Raw genomic sequence first — 17,281 nt, 5'->3', positions numbered from 1 at the left:
TGCTAAAATGCGCATGTCTTCTATGTGTGACTCAAATCGCTACCTTGGTTAAGGCAATATACTGGATATTTCACCTAAGGCGATATACTGGTTGCTTTATCTAAGGTTACATACTAGTTACTTTACCTAAGGCAATATACTGGATATTTCACCCAAGGTGATATACTGGTTACTTTACCTAAGGTGATATACTGGTTACTTTACCTAAGGTGATATACTGGTTACTTTACCTAAGATGATATTCTGGTTACTTTACCTAAGGTGATATACTGGTTACTTTACCTAAGGTGATATACTGGTTACTTTACCTAAGGTGATATAATGGTTACTTTACCTAAGGCGATATACTGGTTACTTTACCTAAGGCGATATACTGGTTACTTTACCTAAGGCGATATACTGGTTACTTTACCTAAGGTGATATACTGGTTACCCTTTCCTAATTTGCTTCGCTGTTATCTCAATCTACCAGTCAGCTCACTAATTTTAATGAACGATTTATCACTTAATAAATGTATTATACAGTATGAATGCCTTTGAGTACTGTTTGCTAGAGTTCGTATATTGATTAAAATTAATTATAGTTGTTTTTTATTAATTTACCTTCACCTCTAAACATTGCAACAACTGGACATCCTTACCCGCATCAACCTAAACAAATTTGCATTTTGTAATCTCTGCTCAGCAATGTGAATTCCCCTACGTTCAATGTTTGTTATGTTGAGACAATGGCTGACATTAACGACCATTTTATGAAATGTTGGATGAAGAAACTCCCACGCACAATGTATTTAATCGTTTTCTACGCTAAACATTTAAAAAATGTATATATTGATTGCCGAGTTTAGTAGGAAAACTTTCCTGTATCCTACTAGTAATATTAGTAGTCAAGTTACATGTTTTACAGGTTTAATGTTCTATCTGTTCACTTCAGACTTTAAACTTACTTTAAAAACCTCTTCTTTGTCCGTTTAATAGATTTCCAAAAAGCAGAAGAATAACTTGCTAAACTTGACTCCAAAGGACAAGTACAAGAGTTAGAATGTTCTATAAACAACTTGATCATTTACACCTCTTCTGTTTCATATTTATTTGTACTTACAAATAATTGTGAAATTGCAAGCTAAAAACAATGTCAAAAGCCACATTGGATAATGTTTTGCATTGATGAAGCGCTGGTCCAGAAAATGATGTCATCCAAATTAACCTTTGAGAGCCAAAGCCAGTGTGTTGCATTTCATTGTTAACTTATGTTGCCTCCATAAACACTTATTGCATTTTTACATGAATAAGAACAATACAATTTTCATTGCTATTGGTCCATAATTGTGCAATAGAAGTAAGAAATGATTCGCAAATAGCCTCGAGCAAGATTCAACTTACTTCATTGGTCAGTAATGATCAGTATTGATCAGTATTGTTCAGTATTGATCAGTATTGATCAGTATTGATCAGTATTGATCAGTATTCAAATTACTCAGGCATTGATCAGAGATACATCTTTTGGTATGCTCCTCCATTCGGATTTTACTTACGACTGACCTGAAGGTCATTGTGACAAAACATTGCTACATAGCCAACCTCTAGGCTGCTTTAACATAACACTCTGCAAATATTAAAGGATGTAAACATTTTGCTTTTACGCTGTTGTTTTTACTGACTTCCCTGCTCATTTAATAAAACTATTGTTTATAAGAATTCAAACAATAAACTTGTAAGCTTTTTTCGTACAGCAAAGAATTTCAATCTATAATTTGAGAATTTACTGTTTCTGAGGACGGCCGCTGGCAATGCTTGGTGAGTTCCATCTTGGAATGGTTTGAGCTGGCTTTAGACTTTCGGTCATTCTAAGGGCTATGCGGCTGTTGCTTTGTTTGCAGCTTGACTTACCTCCTCCCCTTCCCGCTAAGGCACAACCTCTGCCAGACACATCACCGCCTGCCTCAAAACCACAAACCCAGGTCTGTTCTTTCAGCGCCCTTGTGCGTACTCCTTTCTGCTGTCTCATATATATCATATATATATAGATAATTCTAATCATATATACCGTAACACCTCTAATTGGACGACACCTCTATTTGAACACCACCTCCAATTGAACGCCACCCTGAGAGAAAGGTTGAAAAATAGACGGACACTCTCCAATTGAACGCCACTTCCATTTGATTGCCACTTTGACATTATTTGATCTTTACGAGCCTATTATATCAACTGATCAGGAGAAAAGTGTACAAAATCGTATTAATAATAAATCTTTTATATCAATAACAATTAATTCTCTCGTTGTCCAATTCCAAAGCTTTTGGTTTTTCGTTAAAACTTTGAAAGCAACACCATAGAAATAATCAATAACAGTCTCAGGCTAGTAGTAGTTCTTTGTTTAACGCAGTCTTTCTACTTCGAAGTAACCTACATACCATACTTTTCGGACTATTAGCCGCTACTTTTTTCTGGTGATTTGAGCCATGCAGCTTATATAAGGGTGCGGCTATTCTGTGGCTTTTTCTTTCACCGCTAGGGCGCATTAACCAGAATCTCTGGTTAGTGCTCCTCTAGCGGTGAAAGAAAATACGAAACAATGCCTAACGGTACTGTTCCGTTAGGCACTAGGTTAAAAAACGTCGGTTAATACGAAACAGTGCCATTTTAAATAGGAAAGTTGCTGCCGTGTTAAACGCACCGTCCTGACTTCTGCGGCCTATACAAAGGTGCGGCCTATGTATTGTTTTATTATCGGTTTTTGGAAAATGAAGGAGATGCCGCTTGTATAGGGGGTGCGGTTTATAGTCCGAAAAGTATGGTATATAAAAGAAACAATGGCTTAAATTTACGATGGTAGATGAACTTTCAAAGCAACGCTATAGAAATAATTACTGTCTCAGACTAATAGTGTTTTCTTGTTTAACGCGGTCCTGATACTTTGAAGTACATGTGCATATATTAAAAACTGTTTAACTTTACGATGGTAGATTGAACTTTGAAAGGAAAGTCATAGAAATAACTACTAGCTGTCTCAGGCTAATAGTAGCTCCTTGTGTGGCCTTTCAATTCACGTGATAACATCTCATGTCAAAACGATAACCACGTTGAGTACGTCATTGAAATGAAGGGATTCCGACCTACGGCGTTTTCGTGATGGCTGCGATTAACTGATTGTTTTTGAGCTTTTAAGAGCTTGTAATCACATTTCTACATATTTTGCACCTACAACACAGCACAGTAAGACAAGGTGAACCTTTTGATACCAAATAACTGTAATGTGAATTTTGTTGTAAATCAACCTTTAACAGATAGAAAGGCTTTTGGGAAAATTTAGGCTACACAGGGACATTGCTGGTTACATGGGCACATTGCTGGTTACACGGGGTCGTTGTTGGTTGCACGGGGACATTGCTGGTCGCATAGGGACATTGCTGGTCGCATGGAGACATTGCTGGTCGCATGGGGACATTGCTGGTCGCATGGGGACATTGCTGGTTACACTGGGACGTTGCTGGTTACACTGGGACGTTGCTGGTTACACTGGGACATTGCTGGTTACACCAGGCATAATTTACGTTACGTTCACTCTGTGAAGTATTAAAGCTGCGAAAGCCTTCAGTACTTCATGGCTTATATATAAGCTTTTTATATATATTAAATGATTGCTGATGTTATTTATATACACATAAATATATGTACATATGCTATATGCTATATATGTATACAGTGGAACCACGGTTCTCGAACATAATCAGCTCCAGAAGGTTGTTCGAAAACCGAGTTGTTCGATATCCGAAACAATTTTTCCCATTAGAATTAATGTGTGTAAATTTAAATCCGTTTCAAGTCGACAAAGCAACATCGGTTAAGTATTTTTTAAACAATTTACTCCCTAAACTGTACTGTATATTACATACTATAAATAAAAACGGGTAGATATAAATCGTGTTTAATGTTAATGAAAGATTTTCTATCTATGATGATGAAAAAAGAAACAAAAAGTAACCATTTTGTGCTTTGTTATTGAAGCATCGAAAACTTTAAAGGCTACGATACAATACCAAAAATTGCAGAAATTAATAATGAAACAGCAAAAAATGCAACAGATAGTTACATCAAAAATCGTGTGAAAGAGAAAATGTAAACAGCAATGGCAAGTTTACTTCACATATTTGAAGGAAAATCCTCTTCCAAAACAATTTAGGGTAAGTCGACTGGAGGAGGATTTGTCTCCCTAGCAAATCTCTTCGGATAGGTGACGTCGGCCCAGATGATTTTTTAAAATTCAATATTTTTGCAAACAATCTTTGGTTTTTTTCTCAGCATCTTTCTTTGTTTTTGGAGCTATGGTAACGAATGTTTCTATGCTGTTTTTGGAGCTGTTCCAAACGTTTAATTTCAATGTGCATACTCCGGTTTGGAAGAAAACCAAATTTATGTTCGAGATCCGAGACAAAAATCTCAAATATTTTGGTCGAAACCTGAGTCAGTCGAAAACTGAGTTGGTCGAGAACCGAAGCGTTCGAGAACCGAGGTTCTACTGTATGTGCTATAATGTATATATGCTATATGTATATAGACTATATGTATATATGCTATATGTATATATGCTATATGCATTATGTATATATACTACATGTATATGTTATTTGTATGTAATGTATATGGATAGTGTTATATTTATATACTATACATGATAAATGACGACATAAGCAGTAAAACTTAAATTGCGCTTTTTCCTATACCGGTGACTATTATACTTGAGACACAGAAGTAGAACCCCTCTTATCCTAAATGTACTACCCCAAGAGAGTAAGGCTAAATGCGTAAAGAATTACTGATTAACCCCACTAGTGGCTACTATTTGTAAACTATGAAAGGTTCAGTTTAGCTAAATTGTTATGCCGTAGTACTTGTCTGTTCTTGCTGACAGCGTAGTACTTGTTTGTTCTTGATGCCACCGTAGTACTTGTCTGTTTTTGCTGACAGCGTACAAGCCATTCTCATCCACTGGCTGTTACACACCTGCACATGCCCATAAGGCTAGTCCAACTCCCACACCTCTCTTTGTTCCAACATTGATGATGAATGGAACATAATCCATTAATCTTGCTCAGCATGAATTTTAACAAACTTAAAAACCTGCTAGCAGAGCAGAATATAGTTTGATTTGTCATTCAGGATTCAGAGACATCATCCGAGGACAGCATGATCATTTCGCCAACTGTTGGACAAGAGCTGAACAATGACACACATGGTCAGCATGATGAGCTCGCGGAAGTTCTTGAGAATTACAGGAAGCTGGAGGAGGAGATCAACATAGCTAAAGATCAGGTGGGCATTACTCTGGCTTAGTTGTGAGCAGTTTACACGTGTTCTTTCGGATCTATAGTTAAAGTGCAAGCATATATACAGTAGACACTTTTACAATGTAAATAATCCGTTCCAGGAATGTTCATGTTATAAGGATTTTACGTTATACGAACAGTAAAATACATGTAAATCGCCTAATCCGTTCCAAGATCTTTCCAAACCCACCCCATTGGCTATAGAAAAAGAAAAAACTAGACGTAACTTTTTGATTAGCCGTACTGTAACATTATTAGTTTGCACCGACAGCTTGTCTTTTTTTTTTGGTCAATTTTTATGGTTTTATAGACAATTATTGCGGTAATTTTACAATGAGTACACATATTCGACGTCCATTTTCGAAAGTTTGTTCATCTACTCTATACAGCGAAGTCTATTTTGGAAAGAAACTAATAACAAATATGTGATACGTCAACAACAAAGCGGTGTCTACCTGTTCATCGTCTATCTGTTTCCAGGGGTCAAGGTTAGGGTAAAAGATAACTTTCGGTGGCACTCCCAACTCGTGACATTCAGATTGATAGACTTGCGCTGTAACACCTGCACCAATCGATCGCCTCTTAAGTATTTATTAACAGTTGCGCAGCTACCTATTCTCTGTTTTATCGACACATCTGACGATCTATTACGACGAACTGGAATGTCATGGAAGTTGTATACATAATAGATATAATGCTATACGTACGTGGTTTTTTTCTCACAACTGCGGCGAGATACGTTACCATTTGAATCAAATTTGAGAAGTTGCCCCTATTTGACACTTTATGTTATAAGGAATTTTTTATGTAGTACGAAGCAAAAACTTTGCATAATCTTTTTACGTTATCTGGAATTTACGTTATAGGGAGGTATACGTTATAGGAGTGCCCACTGTACAACTAAATGCTCTCACTTTTGTCGAGGTGTATGTTTAATTAACTGTCAAAAGCAGACAATTTTCAATATAGCAAAATAACCCTGGCTGGTACTTGAATTTTCATAGAACTCTTTAGAAAACATTATGACATCTGTTGCACAGCTAGTGGTCAGTTCCATAATACTGATTTCCACTGATGACCCGTATGATGGCTGCCCTAATAAATGTGGTAGGCCTTATCTATAGAGTTCTCCAATGCCGAAACATTTAATATAATAATAGGTAAAGCTGTACACACACCTATATAGAATATACTGTAGCATTCAGCACCAAACGTGTTACTTGATAGGTAGTTCATTGTCAAATCTGATAATTATAGTATAAATTGCTACACCATCGACAGCTGCTAAGAGGTATGTTGAGAGGTATGCTGTTGAGAGGTATGCTGTTGAGAGGTATGTTGAGAGGTACGCTGTTGAGAGGTACGCTGTTGAGAGGTATGCTGTTGAGAGGTACGCTGTTGAGAGGTACGCTGTTGAGAGGTATGTTGAGAGGTACGCTGTTGCGAGGTATGCTGTTTAGAGGTACGCTGTTGAGAGGTATGTTGTTGAGAAGCATGCTGTTGAGAGGTATGCTGTTGAGAGGTACGCTGTTGAGAGGTACGCTGTTGAGAAACTAAGTATTCACCCGTAGAAACTAGACTTAATCATTGCAGAGGCCTCACAGTTTCTGTAATGTAGTAAATACTGTGCGCAAGTTATTGGAGATTACTTTTCTGATAATTAGTGTGTTGAAACACTCTAATTATTTATAACAATCTCCACTTTTCAGAATGTAGAGTCCCGTATGCAGTAGGCCTGACTATTCATAAACTACATACGCTAATTATAGCATATTATATGACAAGAGCAAACCATCAGAGCTTTTAGCATTGATCATAAACCAAAAAGGTCTGCAGACATTAACAAAAGCTCTTTTTAACCACAAAGCAAAAGTGCATTCTGCTTTTTTCGTTCTTGATGGTAATTATTTCCTTTGCATAGTATGCTCACTGATGTGAGCCGAATGGGCTTACATGTATGCATGAGAGTTCCGTGTAACGACGATGTTGAGCATATATAGGTGATGCTATTGCTCCTTACTAATAGGCAGATAGCATTAAGACACCCAACCCTCTAATCTGTCATAAAACGAAGCTTTTCAAAGATGATATGTTCTTGATATAACCACTTGAACTAATAGAGATATTGTATTGTATTAGGCTGCTGCCAGGGTACGTTGCATCCACATTTTCTATACTCCTAACACAAGTATATTCCCATATATTTGCCGCCAGCTTCCCTGGACTGCATTTGATTTCTGAACCACATGTCAAGTTTATCTTGACCTCTGCAGCAGTGAAGGCAGCATTTCTGACAGCCTTTCTTTGCTTTCCACCTCTGAGGGACTGGTTTAAGCTGTATGCTTACAATATTTGTCACACCACTCATTGCATTTCATATTTCTCTAACTCATCCCCTTTGTAATGAAATAAGTGTCATGGTGCAAACCGCAGTAGATTTTTTGCCACCAAATCTTGCTTTGATATTTCAGAGAGGTAGTATGGCTGATTACTTCTTACTTCGTTGTCATGCTCTTGTATTGTCATAGAAATAAACGACTTCTAATATCTTATTGGTTGAATGTAATTTGATCAGTGAATTGAATTTAATGGTTTCCTTATAGCTGACAATGATGGAGGACATAGAAGCTGAACGAGACATGCACAAGGATAGATGTGCACAGCTTGAAAGTCAGCTTGAGATTTCCCAAAAAATTGTTGCCACACAGGAGATCGCGATGGATGCCAAGGAAGTAGGATGATATTACCACACGTCAAATGCTTCTTCATTTGAGCCATGACTCGTTTGAAAGTTAAATTCATCTAGTGTTTTTACACATCATTCTATAAACTCATGATATATTTTGTACCCTCTTGTTGCAGGAAGAGAGACTGGAAATAGAAAAGAAATACCTTAAAGCAAAGAAGATTATAAAGGAGAATGAACAGCGTAACCTTGAATTGGCTGACCAAGTGAGGACACTGAGATCAAAGGTAGTGTTTTGCATTCGCAGTCAGAATTGTACCATCACTTGTTAAATCGGAGTTATCTGAGCTTTTCTTTTTAAAATGTTACTCGTTTGGCTGCCATTACTTATTCATGAGTTGTGTCCCCCTCTAGCATCGGATTTAACGCAGAAACCTGAATCTGACCAATATATAGTATAGCGTTATCTTCAATGTTTAGATGAATGTTGTAGTGTTTTGGCTTGACACACTGAACATGTATAACTCCCTATTTATGTCAGACCAGCTAGAAATTCAAGGCCATATTTTCTGGTAGAATAGCTGAAGTACGCTTAAGGAAGTTATTTATACTCATCCAGTAATAGGCATTATTGCATGCTGAAAACATGAATTAACAAAATGCTAGCAACAAGAAGGAGCGAAATTGGTAAAATCGTTAGTTACTGCAGTGAATCTGAGTGAAAATGTAATAAAGGGAAGATATAGTTGTACATCAGCAAAAGATGTTAGTTCACAGATAAAATCATAATGCGGAGTAGAGAAGGGCAGTGACAAGCGGGAGTGATAGTTCCTCGGTGTGACTTGCTGTCTTGACAGGGCCGTATAATTCATAAGATAGAGTGGGCTCCTAGATCATATAATTCATAGGATAGAGTGGACTCCTAGATCATATAATTGATAAGATAGAGTGGGCTCCTAGATCATTTAATTCATAAGATAGAGTGGGCTCCTAGATCATATAATTGATAAGATAGAGTGGGCTCCTATATCATATAATTCATAAGATAGAGTGGACTCCTAGATCATATAATTGATACGATCGAGTGGACTCCTAGATCATATAATTCATAAGATAGAGTGGGCTCCTAGATCATATAATTGATAAGATAGAGTGGACTCCTAGATCATATAATTGGTAAGATAGAGTGGGCTCCTAGATTGATAGAGACTTGTTATTTATAATAGAAAGGGCTGTTTGTCAACAAGAAGAAAACCTGATTCTTCTACATATAATTATGTTTTCATTTTATTTATTCATATTTCGCTTGTAATAAAGCCTTCAAACAACGGAAACTATCAAAAACACCCTAATATCGATCTTTTCATATGCTGCAGATTGCGCGACTGGAAGAAGATAACTCTCATGTATACTCTAGCAGTGCCAATGTTCAAGAAGGTCAAGAAGGTGAGATTCTCGTGGTATTATTGAATGTGTTCTTATGTTTAGAGACACTCTACTTCACTCAGGACACACGTTCATCCATACTGTCTACATGTATGTCTCTGTGACATCATATATTCATACTGTACACGTCTATGTCTCTATGACATCACATTTACTGGGTACGTGTATGTTTCTACGATATCACATATCCATACTATAGACGTGTATGTGTCTATGGCAGCACATATCCATACTGCGATATCACATATCCATACTATATACGTGCATGTGTCTATGACAGCGCATATCCATACTGCGTACGTGCATGTCTCTATGACATCACATATTCATACTGTGTGCATGTGTCTATGCTACCACATATACTGTACATGTGTATGTCTTCACGACATTACCTCCTCATATTGTATATATGTACCATAAAACCTTTAATTAAATGCCACCTCTATTTGACCGCCACATATATTTTACCGCCACTAGTAGAGCGCCACCCTCTATTTGAATGCCAGCTCCATTTGACAATCTTTGATCTTTATGAATTCATAATATCAAGCGATCAGTAAAAAGTGTCCACAAAATCGTATTAATAATGGTACGTTTACATCAATAACTATCAATTCTTTCGTTATCCAACTCTAAAGCTTTTGACTTTTTTCTGTTAAAACTTTAAAAGCAACACCTTAACAATAAATAATAACTGTCTCAGGCTAATAGAAGTTCCTTGTTTAACGCGGTCTTGGTACTTCGAAGTACACGTATATAAAAACATTTTACAGTTTTAGGCCCAAGGTTACGGTTAGCAAACAAAACTTTTACGCGTTGCATTTTTGCTCAATGCAATGAGTAAAAGTTGTGCTCAGTCAAAAAATTGTTTGGACACTAATATCGACTAGTTCAGCAGTGCAGGTGGAAGGTATCTGACTACCAGAATATGTTGGTTCCATCGAAAGCAACAATCAGAACCCAACTATCCGAGCAAACAATGGAAATATTATTGTTTTAAAAACGTTAATTCTTATTTCTACATGTAATAAAAGTATGGTTCGTTTATGTCACTTGTTCATGAATATATATTTGTAGCATTTGATAGATTGCTATTATATAACTTATAAATTTGCCAATTTCTAGCATATTATTTGATAGCATCCTTTTGGTAACCTAATCTTACAGTTGATCAACGCTCATAACTCCTTTTCTATTGCACATGAAAAGCCAACATGTAGGCGACATTCGCGTCGTCCCTCTTAAACGGACTAAATTTATCCCTAAAATTCTGATGAGCCATTTGGAAAATACAACACCAGCCTCTATTTGAACGCCACCTCCAATTGACCGCCACTATAGAGAAAGGTTGGAAAAATAGAGCGCCATGGCATTTAATTAGAGGTTTTATGGTATGTGGACATGATATCATTCATTCATGATACCTTATTCATACTAAAAGAGACAAACAGGAAGACAAAGATGACCTTAGCCCACACAACTTACCTAGATGATCAGCAGGTCTAAGATTCGCTTATTTCACTGTTGACATTGAAGTCAACTTTTTCATTGTAGATTTCTATTTACATCAACGATAGCTTTCAGCAAGTAAGATGGTAAGAAACACGCAGCATGCTGACATATTTTGTTGCCCGGCTGTGGTTATGTTTAGCATGTTAAGGAGTCGCTTGTTCTACATAATTCTAGACAGTTTCTATCGTCTAATTTCAGTTTTTGTTGACGAGGATCATGAGTCAACTGGATCGGTACCGGTGGATGACGCTGGTGAGTAGCAGGCTGCTATTTATGACAAGAGGAAATACTCTTCACATTGTCACTACATCGTGACATCACTTGGTGTTTGTATCAGTTGGCACCAGATCCGTGACCCCAATCATTGCTGACCCTTATTATTGCCTTTCTGTTGCCACACGATGGTTCCGAGTGAATAACGTTCTAATTAGATTACTCAAATAGGCAGAGGAATGTAAACATGGGTATTTGCAGTATATATTGGACAGTGCGTATACAGTCGTCAGTCTTGCAAGTACAGTCAACAAGCTTTAGTGTTTGCGAGTGATTTGCTCTTGCCATGGCTTTTTTAAATGTCGTTCAATTTGAGAGGTGCTCTCACCCACTCAGGTCACCCGTGAGGAAAAGACGAAAGCGAGACAACACTCAGGATTCTTGTTTACGTTCGTATTCAGTTGAAGGTTTGACGCTGCAAAAATGTGTAAAATGAGAAAAAATATTAGGATTTAGTCAAATTAAATTTTTATAACTTACTAAGGCAAGGAATGAATTTATTTGCCTAGAGAAACAAAGTATTTAAATGTGTCAGGGTAAGAAAGGATGTGTTAGAGTAAGGAACGATGTGTTAGGTTAAAGAAGGGTGTGTTATGGTAAGGAAGGATGTGTTATGGTAAGGAAGCGTGTTAGGTTAAAGAAGGGTGTGTTAGGGTAAGGAAGCGTGTTATGGTAAGGAAGGGTGTTAGGGTAAGGAAGGGTGTGTTATGGTAAGGAAGGGTGTTAGGGTAAGGAAGGGTGTGTTATGATAAGGAAGGGTGTTAGGGTAAGGAAGGGTGTGTTATGGTAAGGAAGGATGTGTTAGGTTAAGGAAGGGTGTGTTATGGTAAGGAAGCGTGTTAGGGTAAGGAAGGGTGTGTTAGGGTAAGGAAGCGTGTTATGGTAAGGAAGGGTGTGTTATGGTAAGGAAGGATGTGTTATGGTAAGGAAGGGTGTGTTAGGGTAAGGAAGCGTGTTATGGTAAGGAAGGGTGTGTTATGGTAAGGAAGGGTGTTAGGGTAAGGAAGGGTGTGTTATGGTAAGGAAGGATGTGTTAGGGTAAGGAAGGGTGTGTTATGGTAAGGAAGGGTGTGTTATGGTAAGGAAGCGTGTTAGGGTAAGGAAGGGTGTGTTAGGGTAAGGAAGGGTGTGTTATGGTAAGGAAGGATGTGTTAGGGTAAGGAAGGGTGTGTTATGGTAAGGAAGGGTGTGTTATGGTAAGGAAGGGTGTGTTAGGGTAAGGAAGGGTGTGTTATGGTAAGGAAGGATGTGTTAGGGTAAGGAAGGGTGTTAGGGTAAGGAAGGGTGTGTTATGGTAAGGAAGGATGTGTTAGGGTAAGGAAGGGTGTGTTATGGTAAGGAAGCGTGTTAGGGTAAGGAAGGGTGTGTTAGGGTAAGGAAGGGTGTGTTATGGTAAGGAAGGATGTGTTAGGGTAAGGAAGGGTGTGTTATGGTAAGGAAGGGTGTGTTATGGTAAGGAAGGGTGTGTTATGGTAAGGAAGGGTGTGTTAGGGTAAGGAAGGGTGTGTTATGGTAAGGAAGGATGTGTTAGGGTAAGGAAGGGTGTTAGGGTAAGGAAGGGTGTGTTATGGTAAGGAAGGATGTGTTAGGGTAAGGAAGGGTGTGTTATGGTAAGGAAGCGTGTTAGGGTAAGGAAGGATGTGTTATGGTAAGGAAGGGTGTGTTAGGGTAAGGAAGCGTGTTATGGTAAGGAAGGGTGTGTTATGGTAAGGAAGGGTGTTAGGGTAAGGAAGGGTGTGTTATGGTAAGGAAGGATGTGTTAGGGTAAGGAAGGGTGTGTTATGGTAAGGAAGGGTGTGTTATGGTAAGGAAGCGTGTTAGGGTAAGGAAGGGTGTGTTAGGGTAAGGAAGGGTGTGTTATGGTAAGGAAGGATGTGTTAGGGTAAGGAAGGGTGTGTTATGGTAAGGAAGGGTGTGTTATGGTAAGGAAGGGTGTGTTAGGGTAAGGAAGGGTGTGTTATGGTAAGGAAGGATGTGTTAGGGTAAGGAAGGGTGTTAGGGTAAGGAAGGGTGTGTTATGGTAAGGAAGGATGTGTTAGGGTAAGGAAGGGTGTGTTATGGTAAGGAAGCGTGTTAGGGTAAGGAAGGGTGTGTTAGGGTAAGGAAGGGTGTGTTATGGTAAGGAAGGATGTGTTAGGGTAAGGAAGGGTGTGTTATGGTAAGGAAGGGTGTTAGGGTAAGGAAGGGTGTGTTATGGTAAGGAAGGTTGTTAGGTTAAGGAAGGGTGTGTTATGGTAAGGAAGGATGTGTTAGGGTAAGGAAGGGTGTGTTATGGTAAGGAAGCGTGTTAGGGTAAGGAAGGGTGTGTTAGGGTAAGGAAGGGTGTTAGGGTAAGGAAGGGTGTGTTATGGTAAGGAAGGGTGTGTTAGGGTAAGGAAGGGTGTGTTATGGTAAGGAAGGGTGTGTTAGGGTAAGGAAGGGTGTGTTATGGTAAGGAAGGATGTGTTAGGTTAAGGAAGGATGTGTTATGGTAAGGAAGGATGTGTTATGGTAAGGAAGGATGTGTTATGGTAAGGAAGGGTGTGTTATGATAAGGAAGGATGTGTTAGGGTAAGGAAGGGTGTGTTAGGGTAAGGAAGGGTGTGTTATGGTAAGGAAGGATGTGTTAGGTTAAGGAAGGATGTGTTATGGTAAGGAAGGATGTGTTATGGTAAGGAAGGATGTGTTATGGTAAGGAAGGGTGTGTTATGATAAGGAAGCGTGTTAGGGTAAGGAAGGGTGTTATGGTAAGGAAGGATGTGTTAGGGTAAGGAAGCGTGTTATGGTAAGGAAGGATGTGTTAGGGTAAGGAAGGATGTGTTAGGTTAAGGAAGGATGTGTTAGGGTAAGGAAGGGTGTGTTATGGTAAGGAAGCGTGTTAGGGTAAGGAAGGGTGTGTTAGGGTAAGGAAGCGTGTTATGGTAAGGAAGGGTGTGTTATGGTAAGGAAGGGTGTGTTATGGTAAGGAAGGGTGTGTTAGGTTAAGGAAGGATGTGTTAGGTTAAGGAAGGATGTGTTATGGTAAGGAAGGGTGTGTTATGGTAAGGAAGGATGTGTTATGGTAAGGAAGGATGTGTTAGGGTAAGGAAGGGTGTGTTATGGTAAGGAAGCGTGTTAGGTTAAGGAAGGGTGTGTTATGGTAAGGAAGCGTGTTAGGGTAAGGAAGGATGTGTTAGGGTAAGGAAGGATGTGTTATGGTAAGGAAGCGTGTTAGGGTAAGGAAGGATGTGTAGGGTAAGGAAGGATGTGTTATGGTAAGGAAGCGTGTTAGGGTAAGGAAGGATGTGTAGGGTAAGGAAGGATGTGTAGGGTAAGGAAGGATGTAGGCAATGGAAAGAATAAAGTAATTTTTAATATTTAATATCTGACTGTTATTTATATATACACACATGTATAGATATTTGATTTTGTTTATCTGTGATTAGCTAATCTATAGAAACTCCCTTCTAATTGAACAATGTGTCTGAAAATTTGTTTGCGACTTAATACTTCCCCAGGTTTTAGGCCCAAAACATTTTTGGGGTCACGACCTCTATGGGTGTTACGGCCTAAAAGATAATCTGGTGAATGAAAATGACGCTATAAAAAATGCCAAAAATACTATTTTGTAATAGTACGGGCTGTTGAGAATAGTCAGAAAGTACAATGATGCATATACTCACTGAACAATAATTCAATTTGACAAAGATTTATCACACCTTAATATCTAAATATTTTCATGAAATGCTGCATGATGCGCCAACTGCATACTTCCTTTCATCAGTCTACAAGGAAGCTCTTGAATAATTGTTTACTTTGTTTAATTGTTAGAAAATGTTGATAGGTTAGAAAGTTTTGTTTCATCTGTTTATCTTATTTATATCTTTATTTTGTTTGTTGTATTGGTTTGAAAATTAGTAGAATAAAGAAATAAACATTAGAAATGCAAGTTGTATTTTCACCCATGAAACAATGAATATGTTTGCTTGGGCTTTTATTATTGGCTTGGGTTAAGTAGTAAGTGCTTGAAGCTGCTTATCCGTTAGTGTTAACAGTTAGCGTTAACAGCGGTATTATGTTGGTTCACAGAACTTCACTTGTCAGCAGACGACTTGAGCATACCAGGCAAGTCAGCTCAACCGCTCTTGGACAACAATCACCTGAAACTTCGTTCGCATCTTGTACAAAATGCGGCTGCCAGGAGGCGACCTCCCTCAAAGATTACTTTGACAGTTAGTTGACACCTTAAGTATTCTGTTGAATTAGTCTTGTTATCAGACTTGCTTGGTCTTTGACTTCAAGGCTTGAACAGGTTTAGTGAAGCCTTCAAACCACCAACATAATTAGCACATAATTAGCATATTTGTTATTTTTTAGCAGGAGCAAAAACCAAGCAGTGAAGAGGGAATTAAATCGAAGGTTGTTTTGCCAATTCTTCCCAAATATTTAGCAGATGAAAGGTTTGTTGTTATATTGTCTTTGTAGCTTTAGTATATATCTAGTGTTTAATAACTGTTGTACATGTATATGCGCGCGTATGTATGTACGTATGTATGGGTCTGTTAGCCTCATGTCGTCTAGCATGCTTGTATTTTAGGTTAGCATCCCACGATGCGCCATCTAAAGCCGCTGAACGCAAAAAGAATAAAACTGCAATAATATCTCGAAGGTATCACACAAATGTGAACCGATTTACCCACCGCTTATATTTCAATTTTCACAGCCTGCTTCATCAGCGTTTCTGTGCACTGAGCCACTGTTCATAGTCTGCTCTCTCCTAATCATACATCCATGTTATCAACTCTATTTCTTACTAATACGCTTTTACATTTGCTAATTGACTTCATTTCTAATTTATTATTTCACTGTGGGGGTCTGCCAGTGCCATCGACGTGGCTTCAACAATCTTATCGTATGTTTCTATTTGTTCAGCTGCTGACAGTGTATCTTACAACACCTTACTTTTTGCTCTTTTTTTCAGCGATGACTCGGATACATCCAGCAGCCTGTTCAGTGGACACAAACAGCCAGACTTGAACGTTCCTAAAGCTTTAGATTCAAACACTCAAGGTGTACTTCTCGTCTCTACCAGACCTTTGCCTGGTAAATGTCTACTCTCCATTCACTCCATATCTACTTTCATTGCCATTACATTACAAGCATTACATAACAGGCCATAATATGAGTTCTCCCTCTTTTTGCCACTACTGGTCTTTTTGAGGTCCATAATTTTCGAACTAATCAAGGAAGCTATGAAGTACTGTTTAATATTATTCAAACGTTATAGAACCAGATTACACAAAGAAGAGTGCTACATACATCCTGACACACACACAACGGAAATATTTCGAGAGACTTCGAACACTGTCTTTTGGAAATTAATTTGTCTCAAATATTTGCTCAAATTTTAAATCGTTTGTTGAAAAATCATCATGCTAAGATGATAGTAAGTGGAAGATTAACTGATGATAGTAGGTCGAGGATTAACTGATGATAGTTGGTCGAGGTTTAACAGATGATCGTAGGTCGAGGTTTAACCATAGGTAATTCGATGTTTATGAGAAACGGCTGTACAGCGGAACCTCTGTTCTCGAACATAATCCGTTCCAGGTTGTTGGAAAACCGAGTTCTTTGAGATCCAAACTAGATTCCATTAGAATTAATATACCGTACTTTTCGGACTATTAGCCGCTACTTTTTTCTGACGATTTGAGCCATGCGGCTTATATAAGGGTGCGGCTATTCTGTGGCTTTTTCTTTCACCGCTAGGGCGCATTAACCAGAATCTCCGGTTAGTGCACCTCTAGCGGTGAAAGAAAATATGAAACAATGCCTAACGGTACTGTTCCGTTAGAAACTAGATTAAAAAGCGTCAGTTAATACGAAACAGTGCCTAACGGCACTGTTTCGTTTTAAACAGCAATGTTGCTGCCGCGTTAACAAGCGGTTCTGAGTTGCTGAGTTCTGCCGCCTATACAAAGGTGCGGCCTATGTATTGTTTTATTATCGTTTTTTGGAAAATAAAGCAGATGCGGCTTATATAGAGGTGCGGTTTATAGTCCGAAAAGTACGGTAT

General features: G+C 38.4%; 1 protein-coding gene across 3 annotated transcripts in view; it reads left to right on the top strand.

Moving 5' to 3' along the window:
- The window catches only part of LOC137392024 (neurabin-1-like), a 54,911-nt gene that overhangs the window by 34,694 nt on the left and 2,936 nt on the right, over window positions 1-17,281 (top strand). The window contains exons 10-19 of one of the 3 annotated variants that reach the window (XM_068078610.1): window positions 1,881-1,961; window positions 5,164-5,316; window positions 7,934-8,062; window positions 8,193-8,303; window positions 9,393-9,462; window positions 11,173-11,226; window positions 15,295-15,437; window positions 15,583-15,665; window positions 15,803-15,874; window positions 16,187-16,308. In XM_068078610.1, the coding sequence (XP_067934711.1) occupies window positions 1,881-1,961; window positions 5,164-5,316; window positions 7,934-8,062; window positions 8,193-8,303; window positions 9,393-9,462; window positions 11,173-11,226; window positions 15,295-15,437; window positions 15,583-15,665; window positions 15,803-15,874; window positions 16,187-16,308 (1,018 nt within the window). The remainder of the gene's footprint in view (window positions 1-1,880; window positions 1,962-5,163; window positions 5,317-7,933; window positions 8,063-8,192; window positions 8,304-9,392; window positions 9,463-11,172; window positions 11,227-15,294; window positions 15,438-15,582; window positions 15,666-15,802; window positions 15,875-16,186; window positions 16,309-17,281) is intronic. The other 2 variants (XM_068078612.1, XM_068078611.1) reach the window with 2 other exon arrangements.

Source organism: Watersipora subatra, chromosome 3 (genome assembly GCF_963576615.1).
Source record: "Watersipora subatra chromosome 3, tzWatSuba1.1, whole genome shotgun sequence".
Classification (NCBI taxonomy): Eukaryota; Metazoa; Bryozoa; class Gymnolaemata; order Cheilostomatida; family Watersiporidae; genus Watersipora; species Watersipora subatra.
The sequence above is the reverse complement of the archived record's forward strand: the minus strand, read 5'-3'. Positions and strand labels throughout refer to the sequence as shown.